The 20120-nt window shown below is 39.5% G+C and overlaps 1 protein-coding gene across 2 annotated transcripts; it reads left to right on the forward strand.

The window, feature by feature from the left end:
• Positions 1-5734: 5734 nt before the first annotated feature.
• On the forward strand, positions 5735-19878 carry mapk6 (mitogen-activated protein kinase 6). Of its 2 annotated transcripts, XM_041982245.1 has the most exons (9): positions 5735-5922; positions 9686-10594; positions 10713-11030; positions 15710-15854; positions 16322-16486; positions 16724-16919; positions 17111-17228; positions 17414-18540; positions 18581-19878. In XM_041982245.1, the coding sequence occupies exons 2-8, from the start codon at positions 10358-10360 to the stop codon at positions 18506-18508; spliced, it is 2274 nt and encodes a 757-aa protein (XP_041838179.1). In that variant the 5' UTR covers positions 5735-5922; positions 9686-10357; the 3' UTR covers positions 18509-18540; positions 18581-19878. The 2 variants fall into 2 exon arrangements, with proteins under 2 accessions (XP_041838179.1, XP_041838171.1); XM_041982237.1 differs by lacking the exons at positions 5735-5922; positions 18581-19878 and adding an exon at positions 8785-8918 and having other exon boundaries at positions 17414-18543.
• Positions 19879-20120: the final 242 nt, after the last annotated feature.

The raw sequence follows: 20120 nt of genomic DNA on the forward strand, positions 1-20120 counted from the left end.
ATGCAGTGTCACAGCCATATTTTGTCATCTACTATATGTGTTATGTAACTCACAGGAGTAGGATACAGTCCTTCTATTCCAGTGATTCTCAAACCGGGGTTGTGCCTGGACTGAATCAATTAAATTTCCAGCTTCAAGCAGAGTCCTTCACAGGTCACAATTTTTCAATCTGAACCCATGTGCACCTGTTAGGATGATTAGCATTATCTCCCAGCCAAACCTGGATCTGACCTGTTGATACATAATCTAATGTTATGATGTAATATAATGTTTTTTCCTCTAAAGGGGTGGCATATTAGAAAAATATTGACAACCAATGCTCTATCCTGAATGGCGATGTGCTCTTAAAAGGATTTTAGGTGAACTCTGTGCTGCCCAATCATCCAGCCTAATCCTTCTTCTAGTGAGTTATGCAGCAAAGATGAGCTGCACAGGCAATGCAAGCTCTGATCCTCTGTCATTCGTATTTTTGTCATTATGCAACATATTGCTCAGCAATGCAGAGTAGAAATGAACTGCAATGACCTATCTACTGAAAATTTTTATACCAACCTCAGCCCACACTAGGGTGTACTGTGGAGCATGTACTGCAGCTGGGAAAATACATATGAACATAAACACACACACACACAAGTCTCCAGATTACCCAATGAACACACACCTCAGTAGGTCCAAGAGCTGCAGCATTCCATGGTACAGGATTACATGTTATTTCAAAACAAACCTGAGTTCAGTGCCCTCTGATAGTGGACGGATGCAGTGCAGCAGATCTGCAACAACCTTTAGGTGTTTTTCCACCTTCCCATCACATCATGCCATGGTAGCACAAGTTAATGATTGATACTTCACTCGGGCCAGTCAATAAACCATTTTCTGACCGGAAAATCCCATTTTAGGAGCTGTTTACATTCACTGGAGAAGAAGTTATGTTGACTTTCAAGCCTTTGCATATCTTTAAAGGATTCATCTCATGTAAGCACCCTCAGTATTTTTGAGAAATTGGCTGGTGATGCCATCATGGTGATATAGAAGGGCAATCCAATAATTTTCACAGGTGGGCTGATACCAGTGACAGGCTGGCTAGGTCAGGGCAACATTTGTCAGACTGGCTCCCTATTAGAGCTGCCATTCTGCTGATGGGAGTAAACATTGTGTGCTTTTCCCCTGCCCTAGTGCTGCATTGATCTGCAGTGACAGACACACAGAGTCAAAGCAGAGCGGCTGTGGAAGAAGGGCAGTATGAGCAGCAGCAGCACTTTTCACTGACTTCTGCTCACATTTACAAGATGTGCTTGTTGCTGTGCTGGTAATCTTAAGGCTGTTGGCTAGCTATGATCTGCACGAGTCCATTGTTGCCACTCATCATTGCACCATCTTCCTTGCAGTCACCCTTATGGGAAATTGAAGAGGGTTGGGGGCCAACATGCTGAGCAATGTGTGTGAATTTCAGGTTCAGCTGGAATCAGTTGTGATTAATGCAGTTGCTCAGCACCCTGTGTTACTCGCTGCAAGAAAAAACTAATCAACCCTATACACACTGCTGATGAGACCCAATGTGCAAAAAGAAGCTTAATGTGGCATCTGTAATGAATTTGACAGAGTTGTTAAAGTTAGCAAACGAAAATATATTTGAATGAAGGAAATTCTGAGAGAAGGAGTAAGAAGAAAGTTATGTAATTGTGGAAAAGAAAATCATATTTTAAATAGCTAAACATTCTCTTTTACTTTTATGTTCACTTGAAAACATGGACTTAGCAGTTCACTCGCACAATAAGCACAGATAAACATCTGATATGGGAGCAAAAACATGCAAAAAATCAAACTAAGTAGGGAAAAAGCAGGAGCTATGAAAGCTCAGACATCACTGTGCTGATAATGATGACACAAGATGTCCTCAGTTTTATTTGAAGCCCAAATATTATGAGTAAAAAGATCTTGTGCAAGCACAGAGGTGCAGATGTAATATTAACACCCATTCTGATAGCAAGTCATTTCCACAGCTCTTCAGCTGCAGGTGTCTTACACAACAACTATAAACACATGATTTATCTACTCCAATATTGCTCTAATCTCATGACTCTCATTGTTACATTTGCTCAGTGTTCTAGTTGTAATTTTTTTAGTTTTATGGTCTTTTCCCAACACTTAGCAGTCAGCTTCTGCTGTTTCACTTCTCAAGGAAAACCTTTGACATCCTTTTACTAATCTGTATTACTTTACTGCCAGAAAAAAAAAGTTTCCACTCAAGTGGGTTGTGTCAAGCTATAAGTGAAGTGGAAGGTTCCGCTCAAAATGCCATACTAACAAAAGGGTCTACACTTATTCTAAAAGAAGTGACCAATGTCACAGAAAACAATAGGCATTCTTATTTACAAACAGATTCAGAGTAATGTCCTTCAAAACCAACAGATCATGAAGCTTCCTCAAGGAGGAGAGTGTCTTCGATAACATGTTCATTATCTGAAGCTGTTGAGCAGATTTATACACAGTTTCTGCTAACAGTGAGAACTTCTCTGCATTAGTCCTGTTAAGAAACCTCCAGATTCCAAAGCCTCTGATCCTCTTACATCACTGCCAAACAGCTAGTTTTATCTCTGACTCCACACAAACAAAAGTAATCGCATCAAATGCAAAGCGTGCACCCAATACACTGTGTACCTGCCACATCATTTAATTATTCTTTTCAGAATATCCAGAGAATTTTACTTTTTTTTTATTTGTCTGGGAGCAAAAAACAGGAAAAACAAGTTACATCACATAATATAGTGGTAAAAGAAGCATTCAGGGGCTGCTCTTGTGGCACAACAAATCTACTCCTGCATAAAAATGTCCCAGGCATTTCCTCTAATATTATTTATTTTTCCATGACATAGTTTTTTTCACATCTAATATTAAAACAATACTTTGATGAAGCCACAGAAAGGATAATGCATTGCTATTTTCTCATTTAAATTATCATTTGGTCTAAAAATTCAAAAATATTCAGTAAGTACCACCAATATAATTAATTGTTTATCCAACCAACAGCCCACACCTCTAATTTATCTGCATTATTTAAAAAGGAAGGGCAAAAAATAGCACATTTAACGAGAGGAAACAGAAATTTTTCAGTGAAATAATTAAAATACTGTACATATTTTGCAGTCCATCAATCAAGCTCTGTCTTTATATACAACTTAATCTGTGGCAGACCTTTAAACAATCTTTCAAGAGCTCTTCACACAATTTCTGGTACAAAATCTTGTCAAAAATAAGATATACTATTGAAGTAAACTTATAGTAAGAGCATTCCAAGAGTAAAAGTACTCCATCAGGCACACAAAAACATAGATACAGACACAGGATACAGTAGGTCTTTAGATGCTTCACGCACAGATGGTAAATAGAGAGCAAAAGACAGGCAGATGGTCTTTTCCTCTTTTCCACGTGTCCAAAAGCTCAAATCAAAGATGCAAGATCTGCTGCCATGCTGATCAGGGGATTTTTACTGTTCTTCAAAATCAGCTTGTAGTGCACAGCTTTTTAATCCTGACAAACCTATTAGTCACAATATTGGTTTGATAATTAGACTTTATGTGCAGATCTATATTTTATTAGCAGAGAACCATTCAGAACTCTCATCAAACTTTTATACTTTTGATAGTTTACAAGGTGTCTGATGCATACAGGAAGGACGTTGCTACTCTAACAAGCTTACATTAATGTGTGTAACTGATAAGCCTGGTACAGCTTATTGTCCACAGATGGTGATCTGACTCCAGATCTTGATCAAAGTATCACTCAATACATAAAAAACAATCAACAGGCTAGTTCAAGGTCAGTGGTGGAAGTATTACATAATCATTTGCGTAAACCTTTGAAACAGCTGAATGAGCTGCTCAGGTAGGGTTTTATGTAGACTTGCTCCTTTCTCATTGGTTGATCTTACTTTACCTTTGTGCAGCGGAGTCCGAGGTGCTGACGCATTTGAAGCAAATTATCCTGGAATAAAAACCAATAAAATTAAACATCTAGTCCACTCTCAGTTAATGGGTAGGAGGAGGAGGTTGTCTCCATAATTCAGGCCCAGTTCACATGTGAACCAATCATGCATGTGCAAGAGAATACAGTAAACCAACTTGATCATTGTGAGATATTCCTTGGAGCTATCACCTATCCATATGACACATAACATCACAAAGGGATCTCATTACATAAACATTTTTGTCCTTTTCACTGGATGCACAATGACAGTGAAGAAAGTGTACCAACACTTTCTCTGTGGAGTACTCTTTCACAGCATTGTTAAATACCCAGGTTATGTGGTATCTGACATGAACAGGGTGTGTATGGATAATATAGCTCTTCTATGTGTCAAATGTTTACCCACTAAGGTGCAAGAATTCCTGCTCTGTTTTCATCCGTTCTGCACCTTGGCTTTAGGTCCAGTGAGACAGTGTTATATAACAGCAGACACTTGGGGGTGGGGGTGGTGGACACAAGGAGCATCAGAGATCAGTACCAGCCACTCCAAATGCTTATCTATGTAGTATTATGTGATGTCTTTTTTTCTACTTATGTAGGATAATCCATGATTTATTTATTAATGGCACTCACCAAATGTGTTTGGTAAGTGCAGCAGAGTCTAAGACCAGCAATGTAGACAAATTAACAGTGCATGCATCACTGCAGGCATTAATATCTTAAGAAGAATTAATAAGAAAAAGTATTGAGCAACAAAGCAAAACAATTATACATAACAGAACCCTCAGCTCACCCTCATGTTGTACTACATCCATTCACTTATTTTGATAACATACAGCTTGTACAGATCCTGCTGCAGTCTGGTTTAAATATCAAACAAAAGCACACATGTCCCCACAAAGCAAAACATGCATGTCTGTCAAGATGCCAGGTATCGTTAAATGACTGGCCAGAAAGACCAGTCTCACAGGCAGAACACAGCAGACCCAATAAGATATTGTGAGTGTGAGGGAACAGATGTCGGTTGCAGAGAAGGGGGGAAACAAAATCTGATTTCTGGTGAAGGAAAGGAAAATGGGCAACTACTTTTTCCTGGCATTTGTAAATTCACAACTTCATGAACACCCTACTGATACTGACCATTACAGTGAGCAATAAAGCATGAAGGCTCACCTTCAGAAGACAAACACATTAAAGTGTTGTCTTGTGCAACCTGTTTTCTGTGGAATAATTCCAAAAACAGTCTATATGATGTGTTTATAGGTGTAATCATGCATTTTTCATGTTAGAAAATTGTAACTTAGATGGATTTTCTCATTTGAAAAAAGCTATACATATATACATATATATATATATATATATATATATATATATATATATATATATATATATATATATACGTGTGTGTGTGTGTGTGTGTGTGTGTATTCTTGATTTAACCTGACAGATAAAAATCAATGTAAAAATCTGGAAGAATCTCATTTAAGAGCAGGAACAAAGCACTTCTTCACAGGAAGTCTATCATCTTTAATTCTCCTAAAACACTGGCAAAACACACATAAGAAAGCTTTAAAAAAGAAAACAAAAAGGAAAGAGTGGGGACGTGTGAGAGGAAAACATGGAGAAGTGGTGGCACTGGACTTAAAGTGGATTTGACACACTGACAAGCCAAACCATACCCAGAGCAGTCTCCTCCCCTCTCTAGTCTGGCCTATATTAACTTTCCATGGAGCTCCACCTCACAACTAAAGGCACATGGAGTAGGATAACACACTGCCAAGGCTCTGAGGATACATTCACATACCCACACATATAAACAGAAAACTGAAGGTTGTAGCTGAAGGCTCCATTTGCCATTTTGGATTAACTTTTTCGATATAGGAATTATTCTCTTGGATGGAATAATTTTTTTTTTTTTTTTTTTTTTTTTAACCATGTCTCAAGAGGTTTTCCGTTTTGGTGAGTAAGTTTTTCAACAAGAAACAAACAGACATGAGGAAGAAATATGTTGAAAGCATTTCTATTAAGGCAAAATAAGAAATAGGAAAGTAGCTTAAGATGAAAGTGATATATATATATATATGATAAAGTTATCTAGAGAACAGTAATGAATGGGGAGACAGTCAGATGCTGTGTACAGGTGAAAGTGTGTTAAGTGGTCACTATCAGCACAAGATGTAAACCGCATGTGCATAACTTTATCACTCGTGAGATACTTTCTGCCCTGTGAACAACGTTCATGGACTGTTTGTTTTGGCACATAGATGGTTATAGAGTATTCATAACTGTGAATGTCAAAAATAGATCCCACCACCCCCCGTTAGTTGTGTTGGATTAGCACTTTATGTCAACTCTCATAATGAAACAAGAGAAGGCAGGACTACAGACTAACATGGTGTGGTGGCAACACATTGTTAATGCTTAACAGAAGTTTTTTTTTTTTTCAATGTCAAGTCCAATCAAAAGGAGAAGGGATTATCCTTTAAGGTACTACTTTACCTTGTGACCTCTACTCCTGGAACTGCAGCCCATGCTGGGCAAAGAGCAGATGTCTAATAAGTACCTTACCTAACTTATCTGATTCTTGATTAATATTTTAGCTTTTATCACAAATAATTAGTGATTGCTGTAATCATGAGTCAGACACCAGGGCAAGGAATGCCATTAATGCGCTCTGATGAAGGAACATTTCAATGTCTCTCTTAACTTTTTTTTTTTTTTTTTTTATTTTTGCTTTGCTTTGCTTTGCTCAGAATAAGGGGAGTGCATTGGCCAAATTCAGTCTGCAGTATGAGGATGAAACATATACAGACCTTAGAGCAATGGCAATCAAGCCTCTGTGCACATTTGAATTTGGATTATTGTGTATCATTTTAGTTGCTAAACTTAAAAAAAGAAAAAGTAAGCTTAACTGAATTGATGGAAAGCAGAAAACCTTGCGAAAATGTATTATGATATTATTTAATTTGTTTGGGAACAGTGTTGGGACAGCGAGGTTGTTATAAACATTATTGTCACTTGAATTGCGATATTAAGGCTTATCACGTTTTTCCACATGTTTTTCCTCCTGCTGCAAGTACAAGAAACTGCATGCGGATCGAACGTAGTGCGACATCATGGTAGTACTTTTTTTTTAATAAAAATTATACTGGCAGCAGGATGAAGATCATTTTGTTTTAAAAACAAAAAAGGAAAGAAAAAGCGCTGCCATGATGTCACACCATTTCGGTCCGCATACATTTTCTGTTCTCCATCGCAGAGCCCATCCCGGCCTGTTTGAGGCATCTGCATTCCCGGACACATGGACTCTCACATGGTCTGTCTGCGGATGCTGATGTGGACTGCTGCGGCTGTGATGCTGTCTGCCCGTCCGCCCACCCTTCCGCTCATCCATTCACAGCATCCACGCTCATAGTGTCTGGACCAGGCGCAGTCTGAATGAAGGATATGGATAGAAAGAAATACTACCATTAATCTTTTACTCGGATGCATAATCCTCGCGGATATGTGATATGAGAGGGGCCACTAAGAGACGAACACCCTGCACAGCTGAGTGCCAGATGGACTTTCTAAATCCGCAAGCTGCAGTGAGTGACCCGGGCGAGGGAATTTTCTCACTAACGAGACTAACCTAATGCAATACTGCGCGCTATAATCTGAAAACAACATTGATTTAGATTAAATGCGAAAAATAGAGAACTAATGGACCAGTGCTGAAAACAATGGCCTAAACGCAAGATAAAAACAAACTACAACTAGCCTACTATAACAAGAGAGAAAAAGACTGCTGTCTAATGCATAGACTATAAGGGGCCTAAAGAGGCCTAGGCTGCATTTTCATTTGCACTTAGTCTTTTCTTTTCATTTTAACGTAAAATAATGTAAATAATAATAATAGTAATAATAATAATACTGCAAGCTCAAAATAATATGTTAAAAGATTATGCTACTGTAATTACAGTCGAATTACGAACCATAGAACATCCTCCTGTCATGTTGCAAAAAAAGCCATCCAGCAACAGCAACATGATTTTCCTCTTTACATGTTTGTTTTATAGCCTATGATCATACAAACTGCAGTCATTTCTGATGCAGCTATGACTAAATTTCTTTCACCATATATTCGGATGAGGCTGTTGAGATCGTGTTTACTGGAAACAACTGCTGATAATATTACTGTGCTGTTTAATTTAATCTATAAACCGGTAATCATTGAGCAGCATTTTGAATCTGCCGCTGTCGCGTGAACACTAACTCCAAAATGTTTTGAATGACTTCTGTTGCATTCATGAACGGCTCGACGCTTCAAAATTCAGCAAACGCTGTAAACGTCTCACAAAATCTGACACGATTATGGACTCAAGCAGGAATGCTGTCAGTCTGCGCTACTAGAATTTGGTTTATTATTAGATTTTGATTTACTTCTAAGCTGCACATTGTTACTGCCATTAAAACGTTTTACCATGAGTACGTGTAAAAGTTATCAAATCTCACACAATAAAAGGCTTTATAAGATCCTCATTATTGATGTAGCTGATGATTTTTAGTTAATTAAATATATGTAAAAAAATTAATCTATGCTGAATTAAGTAATTAACCTGAGTGGATTCTTAAAATCACTCAGGTTAAAAATAATTTATTTCATATGAATGATTAACTTTTTTTCTGTGACATAGTGTGCTAATAGTAATTAAAGTAACTTATCTGTGATAGGTTGAACATATTTCACCATGATGCAAATAACTCATTAAAAAAGTAACATTTGAAGTGCTCTTGTCGTATTTTCGACATTTCCGATAACCAGTGAATGCAGACTTGTGACGTCACCATAGCCTTTCATAGCCAGCCTAAATGGCGATTGCAGTAGATCCGCAGAGCTCGAGGAGCGGAGCGCACTCGAACCTCGTTCGGGTTTGATTTAAATGAAAACCGAATTAATGCAACGAATAAGGACTGTAAGTATTTAGCTGTTTTTCGATTCTTGTCTATACAGATTAAATTATATGTCATTTTACAACGGATTTGATGTCGTTTTCTGCGATTTAACCGACCTCGGCTTTGTGTTTCTTAGCGCTCGAGAAGCTGTACCACGTAGTCAAAAGCCTCCGCCAACAACGACCCCTTTGTTCACGCTGTTGGCGGATTTCATTAAAATGTCGCGAGTGCTATTTATAAAATAAACTGTATAGTGATTTAGTGGCCTTTTCTGTATGATTATGTGTATGTATATGTTGCCGAGAGGCAATTGGTAGACGATTAATGATTACTAAGTCGACGGAGCTCTGGTAGCTGTTCGTCGATATGCTACCATTCTTGTCGTTTATCCGCCAGACAATCGCTAACGAGAAAACGGCTAACAGGGGCGGTTTGAACTCGAGGTTAAAAAAAAACATTTTTGTCATCAGTACATTACGTTTGAACATTCGTGCTTATAGTAATCTTGGCCTCCTGGTTTTTCCGAAAATTATCGATACCCAGAAACCGGAATGGCAAGCGCCTTAACGTGTTAGGGGAGGTGCCAGATTCTCTTACTGTACCGGCTTTAAACGAAAGCCGGGGATCGACGCGGTTTGCTACTTAGGTGAAATCCCAACATTGTCTCAAGTTTGATTGGGGTGGGGGTTGTTAAGCTTAATTTTGACTATGTTGTAAGAAAGGATGGGGTCAGTACTGTAGTGCTATGTCGTTTTTCTCACTGTTCTGTTTTGCTCTTGTCTTTCAGGTTATACTCAAATAAAATGGAGGATAGTTTTGATTGTGACTGTGGCGAGCTTGAGCCACCTGATCATTGAGGGCAACAGACTCCTTTGAAGACTTTAAAGGCCAGACTCATTACAAATTTATAGATCAGGTGATTTGACAGGAAAAAATAGATACAGGTAAATACTAAAAAAAAAAATAAACAAAAAAAAAAGTTGTGCATTTTGGCACATTTCATATGAAGCTGCTCAGGACCAGTCATACACTGAATGTATCTGCACTGTGAGGATGCAATGGTTTTATAGTTTAACATATATTAAGTCCCAGTGTTTTAATTGACCCTTAAAAGTTCATTCCATTGCAGTCTATTAACACTAGTTTACTTAAAAACAATAAAAAAAAACTTTTAAGTTTATGCTGTCCATACACAAAGGATTGGAGAAGAAATTAATCTTTCAAAATTTTCTTATTCAACATGGAAAGAAAGTATGATTACATTTTAGTGCCCCGCATCTGACAGTGACGGCTAGCCAGGGGGCTTGATAGTCATCTGTACAGGGGTTAGTTAGCCCAGCCTCTAAAGCAGTGGGAGGATTATCAGAAAAAATTGGTGTTAAAGTTGGGCTTGTAACAGGACAGAGATCAGGTGTGAGGAATCACAGTAGCTTGGTGTAAAGACCTAAAAACAAACAATATGGCAGAGAAGTTTGAGTCGCTTATGAATATCCATGGCTTTGACCTGGGTTCTCGCTACATGGACTTAAAGCCTCTGGGCTACGGAGGGAATGGCCTGGTGTTCTCAGCCGTTGACACCGACTGTGACAAGCGTGTAGCTGTGAAGAAAATTATCTTGACCGATCCCCAGAGTGTGAAGCACGCCCTGCGGGAAATCAAGATCATCAGAAGACTTGACCACGACAACATTGTCAAGGTATGGTGTAAATTTAAAAGTAAAGCACAGTACTTATTTTGGATATTAAATAAACTGTGATGACTTTATGTTGATTTTGAACATTTCTTTTCAATGCCGACCCTTTTTGTGTCACCAGGTGTTTGAGACACTGGGCCCCAGCGGTCGCAAGTTAACAGAGGATGTGGTGTCACTGACGGAGGTTAATTCAGTCTACATCGTACAAGAGTACATGGAGACTGACCTCTGTCAGCTGCTGGAGAGGGGCCTTCTGTCTGAGGGCCATGCCAGGCTCTTTATGTACCAGCTCTTGAGGGGCCTTAAGTACATCCACTCTGCCAACGTGTTGCATCGTGACCTCAAGCCTGCCAACTTGTTTGTTAACACAGAAGATCTGGTACTGAAAATTGGGGACTTTGGGCTGGCTCGCATCATGGATCCCCACTATTCTCACAAGGTAGGGGCATTACATGAGTAACTGCTGCAGCTGTGTTCTCAAGTTTGTGGAGAAATTGGAATAAGATATTTAAGATATTTATATATATATATATATATATATATATATATATATATATATATATATATATATATAAAATATAATATATGTGAGTGTTGAGTTGACACAATGCTGCATAGTCATAGTTCTGCACTGTCTGCTCAGATGAATGCTTTGTTAGTGGTTGTTTATGACCCGGTAATGTGGTGCTCCCCTGGGTGACGCAGTTTTTCACAGCAGGAAGTAAACAAGACAGGATGTGGTTCCTTGTGTTAATGCCTCAGTTTCCCTTCTCAGGAGAAGTTACACTGGAAAATTTAATCTCAATTATTCTTCCATTACACAAATTATGTTTGTACAATTACAAGTTTGTTTTGCAGAGGTTGGAAAATGTTTAAATATCTACATTTTGCGGGTGCATAACCACGTCAGTTCAGCATTAATCTTTATCTGCTTCCAGTAATGACGTTCAGGCACCAGACTGCAGCAGATTGGTTCTGGATGTGCTTTCTTAAATATATCACAGTTTATTTATATTTGTGAGTACCAGTTTTCCCTTAGCTCCATTTGCAGGTAATTTTTCAGGCAAATGAATTGTCCGCTGAGGTTGTCTCACACCTAGGTTAATGGGTTTTTTTTCTTTCCTTTACAAAGTATACCTGTAAACTTGTGCAATAAAAGCCAAATGTTGATGTAGCAAATGTTTTAATGCTGTTTTTAAACCACATATTTGTCATATAAAGCTACTTTATAGCCGCAATAAAGTATGTTGCTTTCTTCCTTTTGATTGCCTTGTCTATTTGTAGCCAGTTGGAAAACCTGTGTTGTCCCTTTGTGTTGCTGTCACCTTACAAAGAGATGAGGAAATGCTGGTCCATGACCATATGGCGGTTTGGTGTGAGGAAAGGTTTGCCAGTCTATCCCTCCCCTTCACAGCACATTTTCTGTAGTCGCTCCTTTAAGGCAGTCAGATGCTTACACGTGTCTTAGATTAGACATCGGAGGGTCTGAAGCTGGCTCACGTGATGCAAGCCCTCTGGCTGGTACAGCCTCATACCACAGCCAGGACCCTTCCACACCATGCAACAGTTTGGGGCACACTTGTATGCGACAACTGCTTATTTCAAACCAGAAGCCACTACTTCATTTTTAGTAGTCTAGTCATCTGCTCATTTCAGTTCTGCATTCAGTACTCTTGTGAGTCATATCTTTGGTGGAGACAGTATGTCAGAGGAAGATAAAGGCTCGTAGTTACCAGGAAGAAGTGAAGATTTTCTCACACAACTAGTCTTATAGCTGTGTTTGCCATGTGGGTGTTTTCCCCTTGTATAAGCAGTTTTTCCTCATGGAGAAACATGTAGGCAAGTGAGTATTGATGAGCAGCTTGGCAGGGGTCAGCTCTCATGTGTTTTAACCATTGTCTGCAGTAGCACTGCAGCAGACTTCTGCACTGGATGCAGTGCACTGCAATGGATGTGTAGTTGGTGATTATTGTTTTAAACCTTTCCTATCTGAAAAGTCTTGCTACATTTTTGTGTGTTTTCTTTTATAATGGTGGGGGCGGTGGCGCAGATTCATGCCACCTATTGTCATTTGATATATGTTTGGTGCCTCACACCAAGTGGGACTTTTTTTTATTAATGTACACATTGCACCTACCCTGCAATATGGTACCCAGTGAGTGTGGATGTGTTAAAAATGTATAGCCAAAGCTGACTGGACATAATGGCAGAATCATTTTGGGCAAATATACTTTGCAACCATCCTCTTCTTCGGAGCGCGACAGCAGCTGGGTGACTGAGTGTGTTATTTGAATAACGTTTCTAAATAAAGAAACACTCTTTTTCAGTGAACTTTAGATTCTGGCATAGTTTAGGTTGCATATCTGCATTCATGCATCAATAGCATGGGTTTAAGTTGTTTTTTACTCCCTTCTTCTCTCTTTTTTTTTTTTTTTTTTTTTCTTCTTTTTCTAATTGCATGGGTTACCAAAAGATGTAATGCTTCAGAGTTCCCCTTTTAGTCTACATTAATCCTGCATGACTGTGTTTTAATTTAAAAGTGCCTCTGTGTCTGTACTATTACTGTTTTAAGAAGGTAGGTTCTTGTTGCCTGTGTGAGCTTTAAGGTTGGCCTTAGTGCTGGCTCTGACTCAAGAATGAAAAGAATTCACGTGCACTCGTCCAGCTTCTCTAACCCAGATTCCTCTCCTCTTCCCAGCCAGCTCTTTGTCCTGTTGTGGGGGGCCTTGCTCAGGGTTTTGTTAGAGCTGACCTAAAACTTGCATTAATTTAAATCATTCAAATAATCTTAAAAAAAAAATCATTAATTTAATTTCTAGTTGTGACCTGCCCTTTAACAGGAAATAGACTTAAGTTGATGTAACACCAATTTCAGTGGTTCTACTTAAAGTTAAGGCTGTATAATACTACAGGATAGAGTTATGTATTTAATGCGTACCTCATTTATATCAACGTGGAGGGAATACAGATTTTAGGTGTGAAATTCAGAGTTGTATATCAGTGTGGAAATGTTTTGGATGAAAACTTAAACCATTATCTACTATTGAATAAAGATTAAAAGTTATATGCATGCTTGCCAGGAACATGCAAATTATTTACAACTATGGAAAGTCTTTAAGGATGTTAGTCATTTGTTGAACCTAAGCAAACCCCCTCAAAAACAAGCTTAATGGAATCATGTGCTTACTTGTGGCTGGGTGTAAAAGTTAGTCATTTGAGATGCTGAAGGAAGGTTTTCAGTGACACTGAAGAGAGATTACAGAGGTCCTTTCTGCCACACAATCTTCTAGCAACCTCAAACCACAAGTGCTGTAACACACATATTTGACCCAGTTGTAATGCCAGCAACAGGCTTGTCTGGCACCAGCCTGCAGGGCATCTAAGGAGAAAAATATTTGGAAGCTAACTAAAAACTAAATGAATTTCAGAGACAAGCTTACATTTATTTTCCTTCATCCCGTATTCTTACTCTGTTGCAACTGAAAGTAGTTTTAATCATTGTCTGCAGCAAATTAAAGATCTGGTTTAACAGTGATCCGTCGAAAGCCTGATTAACCAACCGGTTTGTCAATTAAGTAAATCCATATGTACATTGTATCATGGGACTGTAGTGATTTTTAGCTCAGCTTATCCCTTTCCAAGTCCAGTTGTTCAAAAGTGTAATGACTTATGGGTGGTTATGGACAACCTGCGTTCAGTCTCAGCAAGAAAGTCAGTGTTTTTCATTTGCAAGTTGTAACATGGATATTTAACATATTTTCTTTTGATTTTACTGTCATCTGGTCAGACCTGCTTCAGGAAGTTGAGGCTACTGCAGTATGATGCACTGAGAAAGTCTGATATGAGTCATTATATGTCAGCCTGTTCTCTTCTTTATCAGATGGTTAAGATGTTCACCAAATGTTGCCTAAGGTGTTGAGACAGTTAATGCTTTAATGACTGAGTGTGTCTCTTTATGGTGAGTGGCCCACTTTGAAATCAGTAAAGGAGGTTAGCAGAATTAGCAGAATCTTCAGCTAATGCACTTTATGCCTTTGGCTTCCAGGCAAAGCTTTAATCTCCTTTTTATTTTAGTTCATAGTCCATGCCCCACTGAATTGTCCTTGCACAATGACCAAACACTCCCAAGCTTAACTGATTTACATCCCTTTTCTGCCAAAGTTGTATGCCTTTCTCTATAGTCACATACGTCAGCTTTTACTAACAGTTTCTGAGAAAAGTTAATAGGCAACTTTTCAAGGTGTCAGTTATGCAGTGTGACCTGTCTGTGCTATCTGTTGATAATACAATCTAATTCTACCGGCCCCTTTTACAAGCTGCTCTCAGACATTAAGATTAGCTGATCACCTGGAGGAAGGAGTTATGTCTACAGTCTGCATTACATGTCAGCTATAAGTCGATCAAACGAAGGGGTAGCAGTGGAGTGGTATTCATCGGGATAGTGTGACATCAAGTATCTGTGGCTAAATTTGGGCAGAAATAGGAGCCTTGCTCAGTGGTGCACTGACCATTTTGGTCTTACCACAAACTACCACTGCATGTGGAGGGGAGAACGGGTAACAAGGGTGTTATTTTACCACTTACCCTCCCCCAGTGTATATTGGGACACAACACACACACACAGACAGAGGTCAGTTTCTTTTGTTCAGTGTCCTGTGACTAGTCAGTGTTTGAGAGTGGAGAGCAGGTTGGTATCACTGGTGTGGCAGTGGGGGGATTATCCTGCTCTCTCAGACTGCTGACATGGCCTGCACGTGTCTGATCTCTCCCTTTTCAGCTTTTTTCCCCCCCCTTTGAGGTCTTTGTCTTTATGCTGTGTTGTGTACGTGACCAGCACAGAGCATTTCTGTTAAGAAGATGACACCAGGCTTTCGAAGTTGAACACAAACCAGCAGGCATGGTTCATATGTTAGCAGCAGTGTTGTATTGCAAACATGGAGGTCCGGGGGAGAAAATGATTTTCACATCTGCCTGATGGGCATGGCAGACCCAGAGTATCATCTGTGAATGGGAACAAAATGATTTATAAATGGTAGCTTTTAGCAAAAATTTTTTAGTCACATTGACTCTTTTTTATGTATATAAACAATGGCTCCAATATGTCTCTTTCTATCACAGGGCCATCTCTCTGAAGGTCTTGTAACAAAGTGGTACAGATCTCCTCGTCTGCTGCTTTCTCCAAACAACTACACCAAAGCCATTGACATGTGGGCTGCTGGCTGCATCTTTGCTGAGATGCTCACAGGGAAAACCCTCTTTGCAGGTAAATGTTGACTGTTTTAAACGTTAGACTGTGTAGACTCATGTACTAATGTAAAGTGGTCTTTAGAGCAGTTTGTGTAACTCTGTAAATACGTTGCATTGGTTTGAGGTGTATGTTTACATTGGCAGTTAATGTCTGTTTAGATGGGACAGGAAATGGATGCAGAGAATCAAGCTTTCACTGTATTTGCTGTTCTCCTTTACAAGTCTAGTTGAACTGGATGAAACTGTGTGTGTGTGTGTGTGTGTGTTAAAACTGCCTTGAGCTGGGCACGAGGTGAATAACAGCTGTCCCCATGATCTGCCACATTTAGCCTTGCTCAAACTCCTTTAGTCTTGCAGATGTTGAATGTTACGTAACTTCTTATCTACAACAACTTGGTCTACTTTTAAAGTGCTTTATAAAAAAAAACTGTTGGATTGTCAAAGAAAGAAAGGACCTAATGTTTGTCTGCTTGGTGTTTTCAGGAGCCCATGAGTTGGAGCAGATGCAGCTGATCCTTGAGTCCATCCCTGTGCTACGAGAGGAAGACCGTCAAGAGCTCCACAGCGTAATCCCAGTCTTTATCCGTAATGACATGTCAAAGCCTCACACACCACTGGACAAGCTGCTGCCTGATGTTAGTCCACAAGGTAAGCATCATGTTATACATTCAGAAGTGATAGCAAGCTCATGAAGTACTCTGATGAAAACAGGAAAGTCAGAGTCAGGTTCCTCATGAATTGCATTCCCTACTTCAGGCGTCCCGCTGCAAATAAAACCTTACCCGCCAGATTATCATGATTTCAAAAAATGGGATGGGAGCTAACCCTGAAGCTAGCTGCTGCTTCACCCACGAGTAATCAGCTCATTTTGCTCCTCCTTTAAAGCCCTGGATTTTCTGAAGAAGATCCTGACCTTTAACCCCATGGATCGCCTGACTGCAGAGGAGGCCCTGGCCCACCCCTATATGGCTGACTACTCTTTCCCCCTGGACGAGCCTGTCTCTCTGCACCCCTTCCATATTGAAGATGAAGTTGATGAAATCCTGCTCATGGACCAGAGCCACAGCCATACTTGGGACAGGTACACATGCTCCTTTAACCCCATTAAAGCATCTGTTTCCTCAAATGTACAAAATGGCCTATTTTAAATTAAATAAGTGTTCAGTTTTTATACTTTCTTTTCAATGTTTTCAAAGTTACAGCTGTATTTGAGAATTTTCTTGCTATTTCCAGTCTTCTGCGTACTAAAGTATCCATTTCACACCATATCAGGTATCACGAGAGCCAGTTCTCAGAGGCTGATTGGCACTTGCAGAGCACCCATGACCCAGACGAGGTTCAGGTTGACCCGAGGGCACTCTCTGATGTCACAGACGAGGAGGAGGTCCAGGTGTGTTGGTTTTGACAAATATTTCCACACTGCTGTTAAAACAATAGGTTTTGATGGCATTTTTCAAAGAAACCTCTTTTATTTTCATCAGTGGAAATTCAACTCTGTAACATGATTCTCTCCAGACATAAGTTTATTTTTGATTTGATATCAAAGCCTGAACATTGCCTGTTGTTTATGTCCAGATTGATCCACGTAAATATGCTGATGTTGACCGAGAGAAGTTCCTGGATGAGCCATCCTTCGACTACTCGTCTCTGATCTCGTCAGAGCGATCTTGGCAGGATGAGCACCATGAAAACAAATACTGTGACGTGCAGTGTAGCCACACTTGTAACTACAAGGCTGTGTCACCCTCCTACCTTGACAACCTCATCTGGAGGGATAGTGAAGTCAACCACTACTACGAACCCAAGCTCATCATTGACCTCTCCAACTGGAAGGAGCAGCAGAGCAAGGAGAAGGCAGACCGCAAAGCCAAGAGCAAGTGTGAAAAGAATGGGCTTGTAAAGGCCAGGATCGCACTGCAAGAGGCAGAGAAGACCCAGAGTTTAGCAGAGAAAGATAAGACGCAGGAGAAACACCAAACAGAGAGGCCTCAGAGCCAGCAAAACCAAGGCTTTGATTTTGACTCCTTTATTGCCAGCACCATTAAACTGAGCCTGCAGCCGGAGCCCTGTCAGGAGATGTCCCTGCTCAGCGATGTGGGTCTTCTGAACGAGCTCAACTTCTCCGTCTCTCAGCTGGAGGCTCCTCGCTCAAGCTCCATGTCAAAGACCATAAGTCAGGAGAAGGAGGAGAAGTGCCTGGTAAATCTCGCCCAGTTAGGTTCTGGTGGGCTGGGAGTCGTTGCCGGGGACTGCGTCTGGCCTGCTTGCCCCTGGGAGAGCTTCGCCTCTGGGGAAAGAGTTGGGGAAAATGGCTGTCTGATCGATGAAGTATGTTGGGACACTCGCAAAGAGGACCATTTGCAGAAAGAAAGCACTTACACCAGTTACTTGGACCACTTGTTTAGCCGGAAAGAAGAGGTGGTCACAGAGATGGTGGCGGGTCCAGAAATGGAGGCCACGGTGGTTAAAGAGCTGGACGACAGCTTCCTCGACAGTCACACAGAGATTGTGCTTAATATGCAGCTGGACACTCTGGCCCTGCCTGGCTTTGACAGCCCTGACGACTTGCCTCTAAAATCTATCCAGGCATCCTTCACCCCTTGTGCTGTCAAATGTTCCCCACAAATCGCCCACAAAACATACAGCAGCATCTTCAAGCATCTTAATTAATGAAATATATATATATATATATATATATATATATATATATATATATATATATATATATATATATATGTATATCCTCCCTCACAGTGCAAAATCTAGACAGTTTTTTTTTTTTTTTTATTTTCTTTTATATACTATGGTATATTGTACTTGAATCATTTCATACCTTTTTTAAATCAGTTAATTTTTATTATTCTTGGAGTTGAGATGGATGAGTTATTATATTTAAGGAGTTTTGTCATCACTCTGAGCCTTGATTACCAGCCCTTCATGGGTTAATGTCTACGCCCTCATTGCTAAACTGGCATGTCACTCGCACACATAAGTACTGTAGATGAAGGGAGAGAAGTTACTCGAAGAAATATAAACAGGAGAAGATTTAGACGAGTATTTTTTGGGAGGGGGGGTTGACATCAGGAAGGATATTGGACTAATATTGCTGTGAGATTTGAAAGTGCTTTCAAATAGCCTTTCTTGGAATGGGGTATTAGGGGGGGGTTATCCCTTTTTCTCTCTCTTTTTTTTAATTTTTTTTTACATCTAACATTTTTCTTTAAAAGAAAGCTTCCTTAACCCTTTCATACTGTAAATCTGACACATGATGCCAGCAGCAACCATTATCGTAGGCGTTAATGTAAATGTGTTATCTACCTCAAGGTAACAGCCGTGAGAGACACTCAAAGCCGCACTAGTGCTTTACACACATGACCATCCTCATAACATGAAATGAAGTGGTCGCATAGATGAAATCTGACTCACTTAAGCGTTTAACATAGTGAGGTGCTTCAGTAATCATTATTTATTTCTAGCAGATGTGTGATATTTATTTTATAAAAATGTGTTATGTCAGTGTGATTATTGAAGAGGTAAGGAGTTGGAAAGACTTCCATTTTCATTTCAGCACTATAAGGATGTGCAAGTGTTCTTTTGTTTTAAGGTAGGATGCAAATTCATGTGTTCTAAAAAGAAGTTGAGGCTTTCCATTTTTTCAACAATATTCTTTATCATTCTTTTTTATTTTTTTGTACAGGTGCATTCTGTCTTTAGTGAAAACTGTATGGTTTAAAGAAGCGCCTAAAAGTCTTAACTTTTTTTCTATCTAAATGTAAAAAAGTGTGCATGGAGGCAAAAGAAAGGTACATCACAAGTGAAGTTAATGGTGGGTGTAAATGTACGTCATTTTTAATTGTACTTTTTTTTTTTTTTTTTTGTTAAATTTCTATGTACTTTTTCCAAGCAAGCATGACGAGTTAGGTTAAGGTGTAGCATGTAGAACACTTCCAGACTTTGTTTTGTTTTGTTTTTATTTGTTTTGTAATGATTGGTTTCCTTGTTCTACCAAAATATCTCAAAATAAAATGACTGGCAAAGAGTCTTTACTTCTCTTCATTATTTATGTCCAGAAACACCTTCTCTTTCCTCATCTACTCATATTTTTTTGTAACTTGAGTTTTGTTTGACAGGAGACCTAGGAGATCTTGGCAGAAAGCGCCGACTGCGTGCAGCCACGTTTACATTCCACTTATGTCGTAGACTAAATTACACTGCAAGTGGGGATGCTGGCTTTAATCATGTGATAAAAGTAGCTCTAAATTAGACCACTGCTTCAGAGCTG

This window comes from Melanotaenia boesemani, chromosome 1, assembly GCF_017639745.1.
Source record: "Melanotaenia boesemani isolate fMelBoe1 chromosome 1, fMelBoe1.pri, whole genome shotgun sequence".
Taxonomy (NCBI): domain Eukaryota; kingdom Metazoa; phylum Chordata; class Actinopteri; order Atheriniformes; family Melanotaeniidae; genus Melanotaenia; species Melanotaenia boesemani.

Excerpts from the sequence above, each read along its gene's own strand:
- mapk6 (XM_041982245.1), top strand. The coding sequence starts at position 10,358 with ATGGCAGAGAAGTTTGAGTCGCTTATGAATATCCATGGCTTTGACCTG. Across the intron at positions 15,855-16,321 it reads AGGGAAAACCCTCTTTGCAG|GAGCCCATGAGTTGGAGCAG; the intron begins GTAAATGTTGAC and ends TGGTGTTTTCAG. Across the intron at positions 17,229-17,413 it reads CAGACGAGGAGGAGGTCCAG|ATTGATCCACGTAAATATGC; the intron begins GTGTGTTGGTTT and ends GTTTATGTCCAG.